Source organism: Chinchilla lanigera, unplaced genomic scaffold (assembly GCF_000276665.1).
Source record: "Chinchilla lanigera isolate Chin_1 unplaced genomic scaffold, ChiLan1.0 scaffold00075, whole genome shotgun sequence".
Lineage (NCBI taxonomy): Eukaryota > Metazoa > Chordata > Mammalia > Rodentia > Chinchillidae > Chinchilla > Chinchilla lanigera.
In genome coordinates, this window is record NW_004955476.1 from 6,771,734 (window position 1) to 6,795,032 (window position 23,299).

The 23,299-nt window shown below is 47.0% G+C and overlaps 1 protein-coding gene across 5 annotated transcripts in view; it reads right to left on the bottom strand.

Moving 5' to 3' along the window:
• Positions 1-1,510: 1,510 nt before the first annotated feature.
• The window catches only part of Bdnf (brain-derived neurotrophic factor), a 48,958-nt gene continuing 27,169 nt past the window's right edge, over positions 1,511-23,299 (bottom strand). For 3 of the 5 annotated variants that reach the window (XM_005401751.2, XM_005401753.2, XM_005401752.2), the window contains exon 2: positions 1,511-5,131. In XM_005401751.2, coding sequence (XP_005401808.1) covers positions 4,361-5,131 — 771 coding nt within the window. In that variant the 3' untranslated portion in view covers positions 1,511-4,360. Of the gene's footprint in view, positions 5,132-12,103; positions 12,127-16,683; positions 16,764-23,299 lie in introns of those variants that run through there. The other 2 variants (XM_013503014.1, XM_013503015.1) reach the window with 2 other exon arrangements.

Genomic DNA, 23,299 nt, shown 5'->3' on the forward strand with positions numbered 1-23,299 from the left:
AGAAGACTTTATAGGCAGCTCCTTGGTCCAGGGGTATGATTCTCGCTTTGGGTGCAAGAAGACTTTATATACACAACCAATGACCATGGAAGCTCACGAATAGGGTGAAAAACAATAGATTAAAGCAGTGATTGGAGTTATTTCCAAGCTTCTGAATCACTAAACAGGGTTAACTGCTTCACCAATGATGGTAGTACGACTTGGTTACTCATGTTAACCCCAAGCTGGTTAGTTTAGTAGCTGCTCTTTTTACTGCTGTTGTCTCTCTGATCTCATCTTCTAATGAAAACGTTGCCATATTTACCAAACTCCTTTAACTTCAAGGAATTTGGATGTCACACTTAGTTCTCATTTCTTGTTACTCAACCTTTGCAAATGGTTTAGTTCTGTTAATATAACAACTAGTTGAGAGAGCAGTGACCCAAGTTCTAATCCCATGCCTGGACAATCATGACTGACAGCCCAGGATCCTCCTGGAGTTTAGAGTCCTCCCTAGATTCACCGGGCAGACTGGAATAAAGGAACTTGTCCCATGTGATCTGTTCCCCCACTCACACAGCACAAGTCAATGTTTGCTTTGACTTTTCTGATCCTTGTTTATGAGACGATACAAGAGGCGTGTGTGTGTGTGTGTGTGTGTGTGTGTGTGTGTGTGTGTGTGTGAGAAATAGAGATGATACACTGCACAGATATAGTTCACCACGTTCTGGGATGGGTTGTCAGTGTTCAAATGGGGAACCTGATGAGTAGGAACAGATGCTTTTCCTCCTTAATGGTCCCTTCTCTCATTTAGAATCCACCCATTTATTTCCCTGAGATTTAGTGATAACTTTAAACACTTTAACTAAATTACCCAGCGGCTTGGCAGCGGTCACGGAGGCAAATCTTTTTAGAAATTCTAGCAATCTGTTAGATCATGGGTACTGTGATATAAAATCTGCACGCTCCACGTACAAAAATTAAATCAGTGCAATGGATACAAACACATACTGCAAATGGCATCATTTCTAAATCTAGGGTATGTAACCTGTCTCCAAATATTGAATTTCTGTGGGTTTTTTTTTTTTTTTTTCAGTTGTTGACTTTCTAAATTTGGACCAATTTATTCTCATTATCCTTAAGTAAACCTACTTTGATTTTTTTTTTACAGTTATTTTATATCAAATAGGACCAGCCAGGCCCAATTCATGGATCCTGATGTTGCTAGGATACATGGTTTGGTATCTGATGAAAGTATATCACTTCAAAAGGGAAAACTTTCAAGTGTCCTAGAAAAAGACACTCCTGTCTCCTACTGCAGAAGACAGACCCAATCCTCGAGCTTTCTCAGAAGCTCACAGACGCAGGATTGGCCTCTCCAGGCTTTGAAATAAGCATCTTCCCCCGGGGGGCTGTTCAACTACTATCCCTAGTCAGGTTGGTCTTAAAGCAAGGAACACACGTATTTATAATAAAACACGTTTTCATGTTTGTTTCACCGTGAAGAGAAAAAAACCCAAGAACCCCCAGATTTTATGTACTTTGAAAATATATTTAAAAACATTAAAAATTCTATATTTAAAACATATATTATATGTTGATTGGTACACTTAAATAGAACTTGTATTTACAATAGGCTTCTGATGCGGTTAAGTTTTAATGCCAATTTTTTTCAATAACATAATTATATAAATATACTAAAATACAATAAATATTTTTTTCTTGTTTTACATGGTGAATAATATCTTTACCATAGAGAGAACAAGGCCACAGACATTTACTTACATTTTCAATGGGAATCACCATAAAAAAGCAACAAGCCTGTTGCCATGCATAAAAACACTGCCACGAAGAGACCACAGCAAAAACAGAACAGAACAGAACAAGAACGAACAGCAACAGAGATTTTAACAAAATAAATCATAGGTCAACATAAATCACCAAGCGTGTGACTGTGATGTGTCTTGTTAGCAACAGCCATGGACCACATCGCCGCTGGACGTCTACCACAAAACCACGTCACAGATTTGGTCCTTATAATACTTTTAAGACTGCAATGGTGACTTTGTTTGGTTTGTAAATGTTGTTCCTCAGAAGGAAGCTGCAGAAAGTGAACAGAGAGCAGATATTCCAAGCATTCCTACAGGTTAAAAATAATGACCAATATTGTAATCGTCAAACAGCACAAAACAAACCTATACTACATAAAGGCTTCCCAAGACAGGTATTCAGGTGGAACCATAAAAGGAGAGGCTAGCTCTACATGAAAGACTGAACAAACAGAAATTGTTGCTGGCGGACTCTTTCCCCCCTCCCGGTCCCCTGGGAACACCTGCTTTCCCTTACTCCTCACCCTCCTAAGACACAGCAATTGCTTGAAGCTCGGTCTGGGGCTCCAGGACACGGGTCCAGCCACTAACAGTGTCAGGTTTGGGGTGAATGGGTAAAACGGCTTAGCACGAGCTTTTACTGGGGTCCCTTCCTCCCAGCAGCACTGCCTAGCTCCCAACTCCACTTCTCCTAACCCCAGGGCAAGGGAAGCAGGGGCCATCACCAGACAGAATGGCCAGGTGCCGCTGTGGACATCACCTGGGACCAAGGCATTGTCCTCTGTCCTGGCCTCATCTGCAGAGCAAGGCATTTTCCCAAGTCTTGTCTCTGGACAAGATTCCTATCCTTTCAGGCCTTGATCTTTTGAAAGCCTGAGATCTTTTCCTGTTCTTTTTCCTTTGCCCAAAAGTTCTCAACAGACAAAACCCTGGTTTCCTCAGTCTAGGTGCAAAGCAAGGAAGTGTTCTTGCAGTAAACGTCTTTGATCTCAGTGGACTGAGCTCCTGATCACAAAACTCCACCTTGGCTCCGAACCTGCTCCAGGCGAATCCTCCAACTTCCTGCACAATGATCCAGGATGGGGTGGAGACCAGAAGTCCGCTTGGGCGTGATCCTCCGGCTGAGAACCACTCGAGCACAGTTAGGTAATGTAGGCACTTAAAGCACGAGGTCCCAGCAACTTGACAGGGGTCACTCCGGGGCCACCTCTGGAGGGTGCTCCTGTAGGAATGTCTCGAGTACCCTCCCCCACCTCCACCTGGACCTCAGGGTGGCCACTCAGAAATTCCTCCTGCACTGCCAGGAACCAGTATGTCAGCTCTGCTGGCCTCTGAGGCCATTCCATCTCATGTCACCGGCAATGCAGAGTCCTGCTGTGACCTATGTGTCCCTGGGTTTATATGGAGCTCTCTCTTTCCCTGGCAGGACACTGTGAAACTTAATCGTGATTTTTAAAGCATTACCATGATTTACCCAAATGACCCTTTGTAAAAAAATACTTCTTTGGGGGTTATTTCTTATTGTTCTTTTTCTCTTCTAAAAAAAATAATAAATCACCATTTTCCATGCGTGCCGTGATGTGACACATCTTGTTCACAAAAGTGGTGGAAGCTTTCAAAGCGCGCGACTGAACTTTCTTCCTTAAGTTAAAAGCGAAACAGACGGGGGCCAAAGGGGGAGGAAGGGAAGAATTGCCTGAGCAAAGAGAGGGGTCTTTGGGATCAAGCAGCTCTCCCAGGTCTGGAGAGGGACCCAGGAGGTGTCTCTTGGGAGATGCAGGGTAGGCGTCGGGTTCTGTTGCCTTTGTTTTTATTCCTTTCCAGTTATCTGATTGATACTGCAAACGTCTTCACAACATAGAAAGGTATCTTTGATCAACCAGAACGGGTAGAAGAACTCTTTCCCCAACCCTACTCCCTGTGGGAACTCAAAAAAATAATAATAAAGTAAAATAAAACAAACAAACAAACAGAAAAAAAAAACACAAAACAAACAAAAAGATTCCCCTCCCGTCCCATCCCCTAAGCCAGTAAAGCAATGACAACAGCACCTTGACATTGTTTTAATTCCAATGCTATCAGAAGTTAAAAGCAGTAAAACAGACAAGAGTACTAACAAGAGAACGGAGATACTTACTGTCTAAAATGTAAACGGAATGTTTTGGTTCAAATTTTTGTTTTTGTCTTTTTTTTTTTTTTGTCTGTTTTCTGAAAGAGGACAGTTTATTATCAATTCACAATTAAAGCAGCATGCAATTTATTAGTATTTTTTTTTAAACTTTTTATGTTTGATTCTTGGCAACGGCAACAAACCACAACATTATCGAGGAATGAAATGCAGATTTTTGTTTAAAGTTGTGCGCAAATGACTGTTTTCTTTCTGGTCATGGATATGTCCAATAAATAGATTGTAGAACCACTGTACTGTATAAACTTCATTTATACATGCAGTTCATAAAATTATTTTTTTCTTAACTGAATAATTTACCCTGTTATGTATATATACAAATAGATAATTTCTGTCTCAATATAATCTATACAACATAAAGCCACTATCTTCCCCTCTTAATGGTCAGTGTACATACACAGGAAGTGTCTATCCTGATGAACCGCCAGCCAATCCGCTTTTTGCTATCCATGGTGAGGGCCCGCACATAGGACTGGGTAGTTCGGCACTGCGAGTTCCAGTGCCTTTTGTCTATGCCTCTGCACCCTTCCTTGGTGTAGCCCATGGGATTGCACTTGGTCTCGTAGAAGTATTGCTTCAGCTGGCCTTTGGACACGGGGACCTTTTCCAGGACTGTGACCGTCCCGCCGGACATGTCCACTGCAGTCTTTTTATCCGCGGCAGTGACCCACTCGCTGATGCTGTCACACACGCTCAGCTCCCCACGGCGGGCAGGGTCGGAGTGGCGCCGGACCCGCATGGACATATTGGCAGCGTCCAGGTAATTTTTGTACTCCTCGAGCAGGAAGAGCAGGGGGGGCTCCAAAGGCACTTGGCTGCTCAGCATCACCCTGGAAGTGTACAAGTCCGCGTCCTTCGTGTTCTCCTCGTGGGGCCTGACTTTCTGGTCTTCGTCCAACAGCTCCTCGATCACGTGCTCAAAAGTGTCGGCCAGCGATGAGGACGTCAGGCCCCGGGCGCCCACCTTGGGCCCGGTCGCACTCTCCAGAGCCCCGTGGGTCCGCACGCCGGGGTAGGCCAAGCTGCCTGGGCCTCGGACGCTGGCTTCTTTCATGGGGGCGGCCTTCATGCAACCGAAGTACGAAATAACCATAGTAAGGAGAAGGATGGTCATCACTCTTCTCACCTGGTGGAACTGCAGGGACAACAGAAAGAGACAGGACAGTGGTCAGGGCTCCAATAAATAGATTGTAGAACCAACACGGCCCCTCGGTTCGCAATACCAGACCCATCTGCAGGACCGAGGGTTTTACTCTTCTGATCAACTCCAGCTGCGCCATCCCCAAATCAGTGTCGGGGAGCGCTCTACGCGGCGTAATACGAACCAGGCCACGGGGTGCTTTCCTCAAGACTCAGCATACGAACTCGCGACTACACGGCTTCTCGGCAAGTGAAACAAACTGTGCTTCATGTCTCCCCTTCCCTCCCACTCTAGCAGCTTTTGTAAGTTTAATTTTTAATGATCTCTGCTCCGGCTGTCACAGGGAACACAGAATCAGAAATGTTACCAAGCAACAATTCCATGTGTAATCGTCATTTTTTTTTTTCCTAATTAGCAACATGGTCCTTTGCAGAAATGTGTCACAGAAACCGCAGAAGCCCTGGGGTCTCGGGGTCTGTGTCGCTCGTGATGTGTAGGAACGGACAGCACTGCCAATCGGCAGCCTGACAGCAGGAAGGGCCCTCCATCTCCCCAGGAGATGATCTACTCTAGCAGAGGAGACAGACCATTTCATTACGCCACCATGCTCTACAGAGAAGGAAACCAAAGGCCTTGCGTTGGAAGGAGAGTTTCTAATATTAAAACTGTGAACTCCCAGTTCTGCTGTTCTTTCTACTGCACCTGGGTGGCCAGAAGTCAAAACGCTTGTGTATTCCAAGCAGAAATCATTTTCTACACGTTCTTTTTAATGATGTGTCTGTGCCCGGGGCTGATGTCATGAAAGCGATGTGTGTGCTTCAGAGAACTGTAAAAGTCAGGGCTGAGAGAGGCAGGAAAGGCAATTTCCAATCGCTCCGCCAGCCCTCCGAAGCCTCCTGCCTTGGCTTTTCAGGCCAATACTCCGATCTAGTAGGAAAGCTCCATTTCCCTTTCACTGGAAATGTGCTTTTGTTTGTGTGAGTGCGTGTGCATACACCTGCATGCGTGTGCGTGTGTGTGTGTGTGTGTGTGTGTGTGTGTGTGCGCGTGCGTGAATTCTGTGTTTATCGTACCTTTAAAAGGCAGAGTGGTATTTCACACACTTTAGAACAGGGAGTGAGTACTTCTTTCTGTGCTTTTGAAGTTTCTGGGAAGCCCCTTAACTGAACACCACAAAACTAATCTCTTCCTGTTTGCCAGAGGGTGCTCTATGCTAAACTTGGCCCCATACATACAAGCATGCTCAAAGAGCCAATTAGCATGGATGAACAAGCAAAATATAAATGTACCTATGGACCAACCCAGGGTCACCACCAGGTGGTCAAGGACTTGAGAAGCACTTACCTGTGTGAAGCCTGTGCCTCTCGAGTAAAGAGTAGCACCCCCCAGGCCTGGTACTAACTTCATCCCTACTTCTCAACTCTGGAACATGGACTTAGAAACACACACACACAAACACACACACACACACACACACACACACACATGCACAGGACAGTCAACATGCTGGACCAATCCACAAGAAAAGGGACTATGTCTCAGCCCACGACGTGTCCCCACACAGCAAGGCCACCTACCTCCGGTCTAGAGGTCACAGTGCAGCAATGGCTGAAAACTTGGTATTGAAAAGCCAAAGTTTCTGCTCCCCACTTTTGAAAGAAGCAACATTTTCTACCACCAAGAGACTTCATATCACCGCTAAAGACAAACACATTTCCCACTACAGTCACTCTCACTGTGTGGGAAGAGCACGCGTTCTCAGAACTGCTGGGATTGTCTGGTGATCTGAGTTAGGAAGGGCAAACTGGCTGGAATAAAATGTGAACGCTCGCTCTGCTAATACCTAGAGTGAAGTTTCGGAATTTTGTACCATCAAAGAAAGGGGTCCTCCAAGGAGGCTTCTATTCTAGGCAGGCGGTACTTACACCAGTGAACGAAAAGCTTTCTCCTACCATTCCCAGTCCAAATTAAAACAACCCAAGGGGCTAGCGAAATTGAGGTCGAGGAAAGAATGCAAATTTGGACTAGTTTAGTTATCCAGATCACACGGGCAGAGACTTGCTGCTATCAGCTGTCTTTTAATACCCTGCTTCATCAAATCTAAGATACCATTATTTTAAAACACACCAATTTATGCACCAGCAGGAAAGAGAAAATCCAGCCAAAGCCCTGCTTTGTCACAATCCTTCCTCATCCCGCTGCCCCCAGCCTGGCCCAGCCCTTGAGAGCTCAAGCTGTGACTCTACTGTCCCCTTGCTATAATGGGCACTGTTTGTCTTCCGTTCAACCTGGACAACCACTTCTGACTGACCACGCTCATCTCACTTGCTTACGCAAAACCCAGCAATGGCACTTCTGTTTCACTGGGTTGACTCTGGCATTCTCTAGCTGGTATTCAATGCCTCAAAAATCTGCCTCAACCTACTCAGCTGATTTTCTTGTATAATCAATGCTTCATCACTTCTGCTCTGATTAGAGAGTCTGGAGCAGTACTGCCTCGGACTGACTTGTGCTGCTCTGCAGGTAAATGGGAACCTCAATCAATCAATCAAAATCTCTCTCTGTCTCTGTCTCTCTCTTTCTTACCTCTATCTTGAAATCTCACTTATTCTTCATGGCCCTACTTGAGAGTCAAATCACAGTTACCACCTCCTGTAATTACTCCAGTGCATTCTGCCCTCTCTCTCCTCTAAATCCCCCCCCGTTATTATTTTATTTAGTACTCATCCCTACTCACATGTCAGTGGCACTGTTAATCACGACCAGACCGCAGTCAGGAGGTAAGGGCTCTGAGGGACTGGATCATGTCTGATCTCCCATAATGTCACTAATTATGGGAAAAACTAAACATCAGTAGTAGTGCTTTGTAATAGCTCAGCAAGAGGCGTGTCCCAGTCACTTTCTCATCACTGGGACACAATGCTTAACACCCACGACTTTCAGGAGGAGAGGTTTACTGGGGCTTGTGGTTTTTAAGAGTCCATGGCTGCCGGGCCCCAAGGCAGGAAGAACATTGCAGAGGAGCCTGGGTGGAAGACAGCTGATCACATCATGGTGGCCAGGAAGCAGGGAGAGATGGGAGGAGCGGGCGGGAGAGGGATCCTGCCAGGCCACACCCGAGTGGCCCCTCTTCCAATCTGACTAGGCCCCACCTTCTAAGAGCAAGCCAGCTCTATCTGCAATTCCATCACCTCCAAAAGCCCCGCCTATGAGTGCATGAGGCCTCTGTGGGACACGTGATCTAAACCACAACAAGGTGCATTAAACTACGAGAAAAGGCGGTTCTAACACAGCTTTCCTAAGAAGCCATTTCATTTGGAAGGCATCAGAGAACACCCTGAAATTCTTAGCTAAATCATTGGCCATGCCAACCCCAAATTATAAGTGCTGAGGAATCTGACAGATGGCAACGATCACCCACAAACAATTCCTCGAGTTCTAATGGTGTAAAAGTTTACTCCAGCGATTAAAACTGGAGTAAAGTAACACTGCAACATAGTAAGTGCTCAGCTACTCCAGGGCACCTCAGCTCCTACAGGATCAAGGGAAGATAAGCAAGTAGGATTGGTCATGAAAATAACACAGCAAAATTGAGTTTTCAGTCTTTCAATTCCTTTTTCTCTCATTCTTCCAGTCTTCAAGGAGTCGTGCTGTATACTGTATCAGAGAATCATGAAAGACTAAGAGCTTCCATTACAATGCCGACATTTTGCTCCTTCAGCTGCCTCTGCAGAGCCTTAGTCTGCTAGCCTGTTTCTGTGGAGTACATTCACTGGTGCTATCTAGTTTGGTTCCGTCACTCACAAGAACCATTCAACCACATTTATGAAATGCCAGGAAGATTTCCTTAACCCCATTTTCAGGAAACACAGTACCTGCATAGGAATAACAAGAAAATAAGCAAGGTAGGGAAGAAGTTTAGTTTGAACCATGACTCCAAGTCTCAACCATTCACCCAGAAGAATGTTCTCAACAGCACATGCTTCTGCTGAAGCCCAGCAATAACTCCCATCCCTGTTAACTAGGGGCCCCTGACCCTGGGCTGTGGAGCAGTATGGGTCAGTATGGTCTACGGCCTGTAAAGAACTGGGCTGCACAGCAGGCTAGTGAGTGCAGGGTGAGTGGCCCACGCTTCACCTGTATTTACAGCTACTCTCATCGCTCACATCACTGCCCCAGCTCCACCTCATATCAAATCACTGGGCACGACATTCTCACAGGAGCAGAAACCCTACTGGGAATTGTGCATGTGAAGGATCTAGGGTGTACTCTCCTTAGAAGAATGCAATCCTGAAACCATCTATAGACATCCCTCCCCAGCAGGGAGAAAAATTTCCACAAAACCAGTCCCTGGTGCCAAAATGGTTTTGGACCACCGGTCTAAAAGATGATAGAAAAGCCAGAAATACCATCTAATTGGATTATTACAAGGAGATAGGAAAGGTATGTTATTCCCATAACACAGATGTGGTAATTCCAATTCAGAGAGGTTACAGGATCTGTCAAATGTCACAAAGCTAAGGGGCCACCTATCTCCTCACCCAAGCTCTTGCACCAGCACATGTTGCCAGCTGTGGAATAATAATCCCAGGGGGGAGAGGCTGAGACACAGAAGGGGCTTGGGGAACACACGCACAGCTCTCTGTGGGGCCAGGTTTCATTTTTTTTTTTTTGTTTTGTTTTGTTTTGTTTTGTTTGTTTTTCTTCCAGTACCAGGAATTGAACTCACGACCTTGCGCTTGCCAGGCAGGCGCTGTGCCACTGAGCTAAATCCCCAGCCCCTTGGGGCCAGGTTTCTACAGGCAGCACCATGACCGTACTAATCTGTAGGGGTGGACGAACCATGGCCTCAGAGATCCTGCAGCTTTTTAAGCCTTGACCACTCCAGTGAGTAGAATTTTAGACAATGCAGTCTTCTTTTAAGAGAAAGCCTTGCAAACATCTAGGCATGTTAGAATCAAGTTTTCACGGCCGAAGCTAAGAAGGGAACCAAACATTACAGATAATACAGGCATACACAGAAGAAAAAAAACAGCAAAGGTTTATTCGCCCATAAAAAAAAACACGACAGTGGCTCATTTAAATAGTCAAAGGTAACGCTGAAGAAATGATCGATGAATATTTAACCCCTAATATACATGATGCCAACCTACTAAGACTCTGCCCCATGATAACTTGCAAATCAGTATTAAACATATTTCCTTTTTTTGGTCTTTTTGAGACAGGGTCTCACTATGCAGTTCAGGATAGCCTTGAGCTCACTCTGTAGCCCACACTGGCTTTGAACTCACAGCAATCCTCCTGCCTCAGCGTCCCAAGTGCTGGAATTACAGGTGTGCGCCACCACACCTGGCCTTAAAAATATTTCATTTGTATCCAGTTTCACTGCACTGATACACCAGCCTTTCTTTTATGTGTTCAGTATCAGACCTGACATCCACTTTCCATGCTTACAGTCTAGGAGAAAAGTGAGGCAGATGGAAAGGTGAAATGCAGAAACAGAGATGTTCCAGGAATTGTGTGAATAAAATTCTAGAAAGAGAAAGAAGTTGCTTCTGGGTAAGGCATGCAGAAGTGCTTCGTGAAGCAGGCTGCGGGGGACTCGTGCATCTGGGAAAGACCCCGAGGGAGGATGGCGGGTGTGAGGGGGAGCGGAGGAAGCCTCTGCAGAGAGGCAGGCTGCGCTAGGCGTGGCTGAAGTAGATGGAGAGTCTTTAAGCAACGAAGAACAGAAGTTGCGTTCGACTCAGCTATGTCCTTTCTAGGGATCTTTCCAGAAGAGTTCATGACACAGCACAATCATGTTTACAGCAGCACAAATCATAATCACCAAACCTTGGAAGGGGCCTATGTGCCCATTAACAGAGGAATGGATAAAGAAAATGTGGAGTTTGTACACACTGCGGAATACTACTCTCCCATAAAGAAGGGTAACGTTGAATCATTTGTAGGAAAATGGATGCACCCTGACACCACAATATTAAGCAAAATAAATCAGGCACGAAAGCTAAAACTTGCACAGTTTCTCTTATATGAGAGGCCCAAAGTATAAATGAATAATACAGTAAAACACGGATAATAGAAAGCAGGGAGAGAGCTCTTTTCAAAAGGGAAGGGGACCAAGAGATGGGGGAGGGGATAGAAAGTGATTAAGATGTGTTATGTATACGGACCGACTTCCCACGAGGAATGCAACCATGTACTGCAAACGTGTACTACTAAAAGTAAACATTTTTAAAAACATACAGATTGCGGCCCGGTTGCACCACCTGAGGGTGACTGCGAAGAGCTTGCACACTACCTTCCAGGAGTGTTTCTGAGCACGAGCTTTAGAAACAAACAGGAAGCAGTTCCGAAGTGTGGGCTCCGCGGCAGGATCTGCCTCCCCACCCACCAGCTGAAGTGGGCTGTAGGGGAAGAGTGGCCGGAGGCAAGGACTCCAGCGTCCAGCGGCAGCTGGGGCCGTGGCTGGGAGGGAAGGACTCGGCAGAGGCTGGCGGGGGCGAAGGCAGGCGACAAACCTGCATTCCAATTATAATCGCATGGAACTTGGGTTCCACGGCTCAGCACTTTTAATTCAAAGATCTCCAAGCACTTTGCAAATATTAAGTAATTTAGACTCACAGGCCCCTAGGGGAGCAGGTAACTATAATTATCCCCATTTCGCACAGGAGAAAAGAGAAGCAGAGTTTTAATCAACTCGTGGGCTCGCTGTGGTTCCCCTGATAGAAAAAGGTCAGAATCCAGATTCCAAAGGAAATGAGGCCTGAAAACTACAAGTAGCAGTTTCTTTCCATGCGCTCTATTCTCTTTGCACTGCCTTTTCACTTTTCAGGGCTTAGTCAACACTAAACAAACACACACCACCATGAGGAAAGCTCCCATGCATTCCTCCAGGAAAACCATCAAGAACTGAAATCCACAAACAAAAGGGAGGAGCCTGATGATGCTTAGATACCTACTTACCGCGATGGCTCATTCAGGTCAAACTAGTACATGTTTCAGAACCGCTGTTACACAATGAAGAGGTCCCGGTGCCTCGATGGAAGCATCTTTAACAATGTGACTATTAACGAGGACATCGCTTATATCCAAGGTCTCCAAAGACACTCCTGCGATGGTGAACATCAGGTGTCACGCGACGCGATGAATCACTGCTTTTGGGTGTGTGTGGGAAGGCATCTCCAGAGGACAGTGTGGTGTGACACATGACTGGGGAAATCCACCCTCTAGGTGGACAGCGTCACCCAATCGGCCAGGGGCCCAAGACAGCAAATCAGAGGACAGGGGACTCGGCGTCTCCTCCTGGAGCTGGGGCACACCGTTCTCTGGCTCTTGGCCACCAGAACTCTGGATTTCTTAACTTGCCCCAGTGCGTCCCTGAGGAGGCCACAACCAGCACCCCAGGGACTCCAGCCAGTAGATATCCTCCCCTGAACTCCCCATCCTCCACAATCACGTGGCCACCCTCTGAACAAATCCCCTCTCACATATCTGTGTCTACATCTATACATAGTAGGATCAAAAATATGGTGAATGCTTAAATTCAAAATAATTGAGTTCAGTAAAAGACACATTGCAATTAATCCTGCTTAGAAAACTCCCTTCGCTTCAAACCCACTTACCCCTTTGTCTTCCCCACTTCCGGATGTGGTTCTGGAGGCCCTCTTCATGAGTACCTTTAGTTGTGCTGTCATGGCTGCTATAATGCCCTGAATCAACTCAAAATGTCTCCCCTCCATGGTCATATTCACTTTGTGGAAGAACAAGAAGTCACACAGCATCAATCCAGCGAACAAGGTGGACGAGGACACACTACCATGTTTTTCTGAGCCTCTCTTTCCATCCGGTGGCAGCCAGCAAGGGTAGCCACCATATTTTTTATCACACCTTGTAACGACACTCATGAAAGAGGACTTCCAGAACTGCTTCAGAAGGTGGCCAGGGTGATGGGATAAGTGTGTTTAAAGTGAGGAGGAGCATGTTCAGGGGGATTAAAGGCAATGTTTTTAGTATAATGCTTTTTTTAAAAACACTTAACCAAATCATTTGATCACTCCTACCTCCAACTACTATTGGTTCTGTTTCTCTGGAAAACCTAGGTTAGCGTAACTCCCTACAAAACCCGGTCTTGCGTATCGGAGTCTGTCTGACCTCTGGTTTGCTCATGGTGAATGAGTGGCCTTGCGAACATTCCTTGGGCTTACTAAGAATGCAGGGGAAGGCACTGAGTCTGTGTCAGTCCCTGGAGTAATAAGTGACTGTAACTACCCTGAGAAAAATAATGCAAATGTCCCGGAATCATTAATTTTATGGATAAATTCACATGTACCTTTGATCGGTCCTCGGCTGCCTTCCTCTGCTCCCCACCCCACCCTGAAAAACAAAGACTTTAACTGGCAGGAGATGCAGCCCTCTTCCCCAAAGAGTCTTGACACCATGGTACCCCAGATGGAGACCGGTACTTTCTCCAGAATGGGCACCCACAGCAACTCGCAGACATAGCCCAAGCCAGGTCCTCCAAGGAAGGACGCGGTTGTCACTATGCTGTTGTTATCTGATGGTATTTAGGGGGTGCAGTTAAAATAAGAGCAGTGAGTTCCCATGTGAGCTGAAATGAAGCCCAAGACGTTGGAATAAGGCATGAAAAACACCTGGCACAAGGACCGGATCTGGAAAGAGGAGCCCTCCGGCACCTACTGCAACTATACAAAAATCCATGTCTGCCCGGGAAACCCACTGCACCACTGCCACCAGGAAGGCGCCCCTGTGCCTGGCCTCCCCAGACCCCAAAGATGTGATAGGTGGGCACTCCCCATGGGCGGGCCACATGGGTACCCAGGGAGCAGCTGTCAGAAAACGCTTCTCTAAAAATCCTTCAGGACTACTACGTTTTCAGGACTACTACGGGACCCAAAGAGCAGTTAACACTCAATTAAAAAGTGTACCACCTTTAATTAGAATTCTGTTTCCTTTACAATTCCAGGTGGGATTTGGCAAAATTCACAAGAGTAAAGTTAGATTTAACAGTGTATTATTTATCAAATTCCCATACATGAGAGACACCGACACTAATTAAAAAGATCATTCCAATTAGTTTTCCATGAAGTTTTAGTGACTCACTGTGTAATGAACAACCTAGAAAATTATCAAGTGAACATCAGGTTTAGCGATAGATTTTTTAACTACTATGGAATCAAGGGGGGGCAGGGGGATTTTCTGTCAACAGACAATGGCTTTGAACATAGTGAACAGGGAGATAAAAATGTCACTGTCACATAGACATGTGTGACGTGCACATTCTTCTGAATTTATAGACACGTTTCAAGTATGGAGTTACTTTCATGCAGCTTGAAATCTCAAACTTCTGGTAATTTTTATATGAGTGTCACATTCACAAATTTAGTGTAATAATGCAATACAAACTTGTGACTGAAATGCTCCAACAACATGAGATTTATAGGACCTGAAATTAGTTTTAAAACACACAGGTATGGGATAAAGTCCCTAGCATCTCGGCTCACCTCCCCCAGCCCTCCACCCCATTCATTCACTTAGAGCCTGGATTTCAAGCCAATTCACATACTTCAAGGACAATCTTATACTCATTAAATCTGAGAAGCACTGGGTGAAACAATAAAGAGAAAGGAAGCTGTTTCAGGACACCAAAGGGTTACAGTCAACATAAAAGCATTATGATATTCTCTCTCCTCTTTGGTTCAACTTGTTTTATTGGGACACTCACTGTGTGGGAAACTGTCTCTCCTTTTGTACTGGGATTAAGTCAAATCTGGTTCTCTTGGTGTCAACTGGCTTTTCCACTGTGTCTGAGCCACAGGGTGCAGGACAGCCATAATCGCGATTGGTTCACACGCTTGTGGGCAGTGCTACTGATCTAAATCTGGACTTCTGCTTCATTATTTTTCTACCCAAGTGCCGCAAGGCAAGCGGAAGCCGGCCTGGCCTCCCTGATCGCCTCACACAGGTGGTTACCACGCACTCGCTCTCAGCCTCACTGGAAATGAGGCAACAGCTACAGCAGGCGGGGGTCTCCAGCCGGACGCCCCTGTCCTTGTGAGTTCTCTCCACTCCCACACAGTGAGATGGAGACAGAGGCAGGGAGAACTCACTCACTAACAGCAGATTTCTTATTTCTAGACTTATCCTCAAACCAACAGACCCAGCTCGCTCCTACCAATACCGGCAAATTCAAAAACAAAAATTTAATCAAACAGTACCAATATCAGAACCCTAAAATACGTCCGTGTATGTATCAAGCATCAAAACCTCCTCCTATTCAGATCTGCCTCACAAGGTCACCCAGTTTCTCAGCCGCTATCTAATATCTGGGATCGTATGCTTCAAAACTGCAGTACCCCAATGATAGAAAGTTAGAGAGCTCACAGGAAGGCCTAACAGATTTGGAATTGAACACAAATCTAAGGGGGTTCATGGGACAGTTTGATGAGCAGAACTGCAGTCTGGTCCACCGTGTATCTTTTTACAAAATCCTGCAAGGACCGTTAGATCGGAACACCAAGTTCACCAGTCCGAACGGAGTGACTCGCCGTGGGAATCCGGACTGTGGCGAACCATTTGCACACAGGCGAGGCCCGGCTGACACAAAGCTTTCCCTTCCCAGTGGTATTTCACACCGGGTCAGGCTGCACCTGCAAGGCTGCACTGAACAGCACGGATGTCAACACAGCGAAGGACCGGCTGCTCCCACTGACGCTCCGGCGCACCTACTAACTGGCAGGGATGTGGTGAAAGCCAAGCCCAGCGCTGTCCTGCCTCCGACAGGAAGCAGGCTCTGCACCAAAAACGAACGCGCTCTTGGTCCCCAATGGGGGACATCTGCTAACCCTCAGAGCTGAGAATAAAGGGGCTCCCACTTGAGGAAGTTCACCATTGTGCACTGATGGGAAACTTGTGAGGGCAATCACAGTTTAAAACAGAGAGACAAAGAAAGCTAAGGCCAGTCTGTCTTATGTCAGTTTCCTTCAGCCTATGGAGCATGGCCTGCCACCTGCAGTCCAGCCCCAGATGCTATGAGAACTCCGACATTTGAAAGTCAGCACTCCGCCAGTCACCATCACCCACAACCATGCTCCCCGTGTACCGCGGTGGACCTGGGGCAAAGGCAAGCCCTTCCTGGGTTCTCCAGATGGTGCTCCTGAAACCATCCAGAGCCTATGCATCCCTGTGGTTAATTAGTTCTCAGAGCACTTTCCATGGGAGAAAGAGGGTGCGCAGAATCAGACCCATCTCTGCACCAAAGCAGCAGGCGTCAGAAAGGCTCAAAAGGAGACCAGGATGGAGAGGTTTAGCCCGGAAAGGGATTGCTCAAGATAGAATTTATCTTCTGAAGGACCCAAGCTAGTAAACTTTATAAAAGCAAGGGAGGGAAGAACAGTTGGGGAGGAAACTGGGAAGACGAGCTGTTTCTGCGGACCAAAGAACACCATCCTTTCCACACCGCTATCACAAAGTCCTAGAGGGAAGGTAAAAATTAGCGGGAAGGCTCTCAACTCCCCGCTGCTCACCTTTATGAGACCATTTTCAGGACTGAGTGTGTTCCACTCCAGCAGAGCCCGGCGGTGCACGCACACCACTGCCGGTCCTTCGGGACGCACAGGCATGCCCTGCAGAAGCGTGTGGGCAGATCCAGGGCATGTGTGGACACGCAGCCCTTCTGAGCCTTAGCAAAGATCAGCCTGCACACACAGAGAAAACGGGTGGCTGCATGCATCCAGCTGTCCTTCAGGTTATTTCTGCACCCAACTCTGTAATTTCTTTTAGTGACTTACTGTAGAGTAAGGGAAAGTGCTTGGTAGTTTTACGCAAGAGGAAAAACAGTTGACTACGTTCCCCTGTCCACCACCCCACCCAGCATCCCACTGGTCTCAGTTGTCACTGTTCATCTGAAGGCAACTTCCAAGCCCTATGCAAAATGAGCCAATGGACTCTAGACCCGAAACTGGCTGCGTTCCATGTTACTCTAAAATGCAAGGGAAATGTCAGAAGTAGATGGCAAAGGATCTATTTGGAGGCTGCTCAGAAAATACCCACATCTCTGAAACCATCGCACGCACCTACAGGGAGACATTTGCCATGGTAGTGCCAGGGGAATCCGGATGGCAAGAGCCTTGTCTCCACTGCTGCTCACTGCCCAGACCCCATGCAGACTCAATTGCCAGTGTACTTCACCTAAGCCACGGGACGGGGACTGCATTTGTCTGCAGATGAGAACGGTACTGTTGGTAGCCGTGGTGTGTTGGGGGGGACGATTTGAAGTCAGCTGCATAAATGTAAGTAATACCAAGCTTCTCTTTGCATTAGAAATGGCGCCCAAAGAGCTAACATTCATTAACTATGAAGTAGACAGTCCATCCCTTACAGCTAAGGAACCAGGCTTAGAGAGGTTCAGCAAATTTCCTGAGACCACCCAGCCCGTGGGGTAGAGGTGGGATTTGAACCAGGGCTGCACTTCCACACAGGGTCAGATGCAGACATGGTGTCTTCTATTCTAAGAAAGGTTTACAGAGCCAAAATATCCTGCAGTCCCTATGTACCAGTTCATTTATTTAAGCAAAGCCCCCTGTGACAGGTAGTTTGTTTACCCACTAATTCCACAGAGGTTGGCTACAGCCCCGATGTTTCTTCCTTCCTCTTTCTGACATGGACTTACTCCCTCAAGGTACAGACCATGCACGCACACTCAATAGGCCAAGGAGTGTCAAACCAGTACACGGAGGTAATTTGTCAGCGATGTCAGAACATTTCCCCGGAGGTTCCTTTGGGTGTTGGAACAGAACCACAAGCTTTTTACACCGACAACCACAGCTAACAAATACCAAGCATCAACTCCACTTGAATAAGAATGACTTCAGTCAAGACCCAGACGCCAAGTGCCATTTAACGCTATGCCTGGGACATAAAATCTTTCTTTTGAACGCTAAACTTAATCCCCTCTGTGTCTAAAGATCTGGTAGGTTTTGCCGCCCTACAGGAGACCTTTGTCACATTCTTTATGAGTGAGCGAGTGGGCTGAGATGTGAGTAAAGAGAAAGCTTTAGCAAGATAATCTCAAACATACCCTCGAAGAGTTGTTCACACAGTAAGTAAAGACTAGATACGGCAGAAGAAATGGTGCAGGCTGGAGAGCAGCAGACTCTCACGGACGGTGCCAACAGGAGCTACCACGTCAAGACAGCCTGAGGAACCTGGGTCCTGGGGTGCGGCACCTCCCAGCGACAGGCACCCAGGGGCACTAAGCACGAATGACGAAAGCAAGACAGCCACAGCCAGGCTGAGCAGATGCAAAGCCTACACGTGGGCTGACATGGCGAACGTGCACGGTGGCTTAGATCACGACCGTGACAGGTGGTATAAAAGACAAGACACTCTGCTCCTGCATGCTGTCACCCCTTGTAGGAGAGCAAGCTGCAGAGAAGCGGCTCCAGAGGAGCCTGAGGACACAACTGGAAATGCCTGCTGGAAAGCCTGCGCCGGTGTTACTATCAGCAAAGGCGCCTCGGTCAGTGGCCCAAAGGTGAGCTTTTGGCAGGCCACCCTCTGCCCAGAATGACCTGTGGGGTGGCCCCAACCTGGTCAGCACTGCGACTCTCCAAGCTCTTCTGCAGAGCAAGAGGAACGTGGCCTTATCAAAACTGCTATTTTAAAAGTTCATTTGGGTTGGAGAACCGCTGCGCCCAGCTCCTTCTGCCATACTTTTCTATGCAATGGAATCGAAGGGAAGCATTTTTCTCTGTAAACAGAGCACCCCGTCTTCAGAGAAACACAAACATTCGAGAATCAACCTTTCCAGGGAAGACGGTAAAGAATGATGTAAGAATGATCTGGAACATGTGTTCTTCAAAATGTGGAGAGGCTACCTAGGTCCTAAACCACAGTGCCTTCGTGTCTCTCGATCTGCACAGTGCAAAGAGCTACCTGACACCTTGAAGGAGAAGTCTAACCATTTCGCACCATAGTTGAATGTTTATGTTATACTCTGGCAGTTCTAATATATCATATATATATGTTTTTGGCTTTTTTTTGTCTTTTTGAGACAGGGTCTCGCTATGCAGTTCAGGCTGGCCTTCAGCTCACTTTGTAGCCCAGGCTGGTCTCCAACTCACAACAATCCTCCTGCCTCAGCCCCCCGAGTGCTGGGATTAGAGCTGTGCACCACCACACCCCGCACTAATTTATCTTACAAAATACGAATTATTTCATTAGAAATCTTGAGAGAAATGCACTATAATTTCTCAAAAGATCATCCCTTTCATACCGCTATGAAAGTCCCGAGTTTAGCAAGACTTCCTCTGCAACTGGAGATGCACATCTTGATCTCAGTCCCCGGAAATGATGCACAGAGCTGAGAAGAGAGTGTCCAGGGCCTGGCCCACTGTGGAGGAACAATTCTTTTTTTGTTTTGTTTTGTTTTTTTTTCTCTGGTACTGGGAAGCGAACTCACGACCTTGCGCTTGCCAGGCAGGCGCTTTTGACGCTGAGCTAAATCCCCAGCCCCTGGAGGAACAATTCTATCTTCTGTTCCAATAAACATCACTGTGCTCTTCAGAGCCAGCCTTGCCACACAGGTGAACCATGGCTGCATGCTCAGCTTTCTGTTACAGGAAATTCTGCACGAGGCAGCACAGACCCAGACCCTGTGTTCACGAGGGCTGGCGTGAGCCCACATCAGCGGTGAGGTGTACTCCTGCTGGAATGGAAGTTAGGGACAAGGCAAACACTGGGTCTGCCCTCCGAAGCTGAATCCCATTTCATCTTGCACACTGTCGGTGAGGCCGTGGAGGAGCATGCAATGTGGGTGGGTCAGCAGCACTCCAGGTCCTCCGCAGCACAGCTGAGACAGCGGCCAGGATTATGGGTGACTCTCCCTGCTGGCCTAGCCACTCCACCCATGGCAGTAAGCCCACAGATCACATGCACATATGCAAAACTACACATACATACATGAGATGATTACCAAGAGGTATATACTAGCAAGAATACTAGAAAAAGCCCAGTTCTCAGCTACAGAATAGAAGAAATCACAGTGCATACTTAGAATAGAGTTCATGCAACTGTAACGAAGAATGTGATTTCCCATATACTAGGATGGAATACATCAGTAAGTGATACAGAGAAGGGGTTGAATGATGTGCATGGAATATATTACTTTTTGTTTAAAAAGTGGAGGAAAACAATATTAATACTTCTTGTATTTCTGTAAAACATAGTCCAAAAATTTCACAAAAAACAAGTACTACACTAATCCCAATTATAGGTGGTGGGTACTGGGTACAGAAACTGGCATCCGTAAGACCCAAGGGAAAGGGGCTGGGGATTTAGCTCAGTAGCAAAGTGTCTGCCTGGAAAGCGGAAGGTCATGAGTTCAATTCCTGGTACTGGAAAAAAAACAAAAGCAAGCAAACAAACAAACAAAAGACCCAAGGGAAACAAGACTTCTCTAGGCAAATTTTTGTTCAACTGTATTTTGATTTTTTTCATGTGAATAAATCACCATTGAGAAATTTGAAGTAACCCATTTCTAAAACGAGCTTAACTCAGTAGCTTCATTTTTGATAGCAATCTCCCACATGCTAAGACATAAGAGTGACCCTGGTTTTTGGAACATTTCTGTGGAAGAGTCCAGGACAAGATGGGGCAGTTGTGTGGTGGTGACAGTGCCTGAGGCTGGGGACACAGAGCTGAGAACCTGAGCTCTGGGCCATCTCTCCCACTCTGTCGAAGGCTGACGCTGTGGAATGGCCACGTGACCATTTTCACCAGCACACTGGGTGAATTTGTGAGTGAACAAATGCAAGGACCCCGCCAGCCTCACGGCGTCACACTGAGGGGCACTGCTACATGGGACAGGGCTCTGAGCCCTAGAAAGGGCAGCTCTACTAACAACTGCTGGGAAACCCCACAAGATGGGGAGGCGACCACGGCCCCCTGGGGAATGGGACCTATCCCCAGCAGTAATGGAAACACTGCTCTAGGGGGAAGGACACTTCCAAAAGATGGAATCCAAACATCCACCCAAAGCAAGAACCAGCGGATGCAGCAAGACTGGAAGAGGAAGCTGCACGCTCAAAGCACGCCATACGTGGTCCTGGGTGATGGTGCAGGCTGCAGTGCTGCAGTGCTACCAGGGGGCTCCGGTGGTCAGCTGTAACCACCGACTGGACCACACCCCGAGAATGTGCTGAGTGACAGCTGGGCAGGAATGGCCCTGCTCTTTGCGGTGAGTGCGGCTGTTGGAGACCTGTGCCTGCCACACACACAGGTAGGCCTCCTGCCTACCTCCAGAAGCAGATGGAACCTTCAAAACTTTCTGGAGGTGTTCCCTAGAGGGCCCTTCCCTCCAGGTTTAGGGGTGAATGAAAAAGCACGCTTTGAAAAGGCAGCCACCCACCCCATCCTTCCCCAAAAGCCCCTCCTGTGCCCACACGTGCGATCATCTGGAAAGCAGATCTCTGGCTGCACAGAGGGTGGGGGCTGCCCCGAGGCCCTCAGTGATGCTAAACTAATCGCAGCCAGCCCGGGGGGCTTTCCTCACTTCCCCGAAGCGAAGCATTCGAGAGGCTGAAATAACCACAAAAGGAAGGGTACTGCCTCGGCACCCAGGGAGGACTGCAGCCCAGACTTGGGAAACACAGCTATTCGGAACCCAGAAACAGCAAGTGCTATTCCCCTTCTATTTCCAACCAAGAGGGTGGAGCCTGCTGGCTGGGGCAGTGCACTCTGGGACCTCGTGTCCATGAAATGAGTGGCCTGGACCTCATGTTTCTCTTTAGGAAAGATTTCTTTGAAGTCAAACTATCCTGGGGAAGTCACTTTAGGACATTTTTCTAGACTAGGACATGGTACGCAAGGCTTCTAGCATGGAAACTGACAGAAATAAGAAATAATGACAATAATTAGACAGCTGCTTATACAATTTACCAGTAGGTTGTGAGACACAAAAACCCTACATCCAGCAGGCTCATCATGGGAAGGAGTCTTTCAGAGGAAGAGGAACTCCAGCTGGGTCTTCAAGCACAAGTAGGGTTTAGACAGTTCAGAGGAAGGAACGGTGATTCATAAACAAACTAGGCTTAGAGAGTCACAGCAAAACGGAGTTGCAGACTTGTCAAATGTGCTATAAAATGAAGCAAATTTAGTCACGCAATGCACTGTTGCAGCTTTTTATTGTCTTGATCCTAAGTCATAAAAAATGTGCTCTTTCAGGGTTAGAAAGTGCTATTAATAAGAAGAGTGGCTATGCCAAGTGCTGTTCTAGACCCTTTGCAGAAGGAACACTCAGGACCCCACCCCTGCGCTGCTGGGAGGCAGAAGCCCAGGGCTTTACAGTAACTCATCCAAGGTCACAGACCTAGGAGATGCTGGACCTTGAATCTCTGCATCCCGGAGCCAGGAATGTCAGCCCAGGGCTTCCACTCCCACATGGGAGTTTCTGAGTAGGAAGTTTCTTTCAAGTTACAAAAACCTTTGACAGGCTTCCCTTCTCAGTGTCTCCAAATGATTATTTACAAGCCTACAAATCCTTCATAAGCATGCGCTAATCCAAGTATTTGAACAGTGAAGCAAATGCTGAGGTTCTCTAAATCACTGGTAGTCAGTTTATTTGGCTTCTACTTCAGCAATTCTCAAACTTGTCCAAATGTCTGACCCACCTGTGGAAGCACCGAAATCTTGCCTAGTCCCATGCCCCAACCCGAAGTAAAATCTCAGAGACGAGGACTTTACACCGTTTGTATATGTTTTTTTAATTTTCCAGGTAATTCTTGGGGACCATACTTGGGGAACAGGACTCTGTACGCTCGATTTTAACCGCACCTCCAATGGTTCCTGTACCAAAAGCCTCTGTCTTCAGGAGAATCACAGCTAAGAAGCTCAACAAATGCAACAAGTTCTTCTTTTCAAGAGCTACTGAAAAAGAAACTAAGCTAAATTTTACAATTCTTTAGCATAAATATCTTTTCTGTCCCCGTGACCATTTCTTCAATGACTCCACAGGGTCCATCTCTGCTGTGGAAAGTGACACCGGGCTGGGTGACCCAACTAACCTGCACCTGCCGCACACTCTCACATGAACACACCATGGGGAAGGCGTGGTGACTCACATGAATACCACATTCCCCAGGT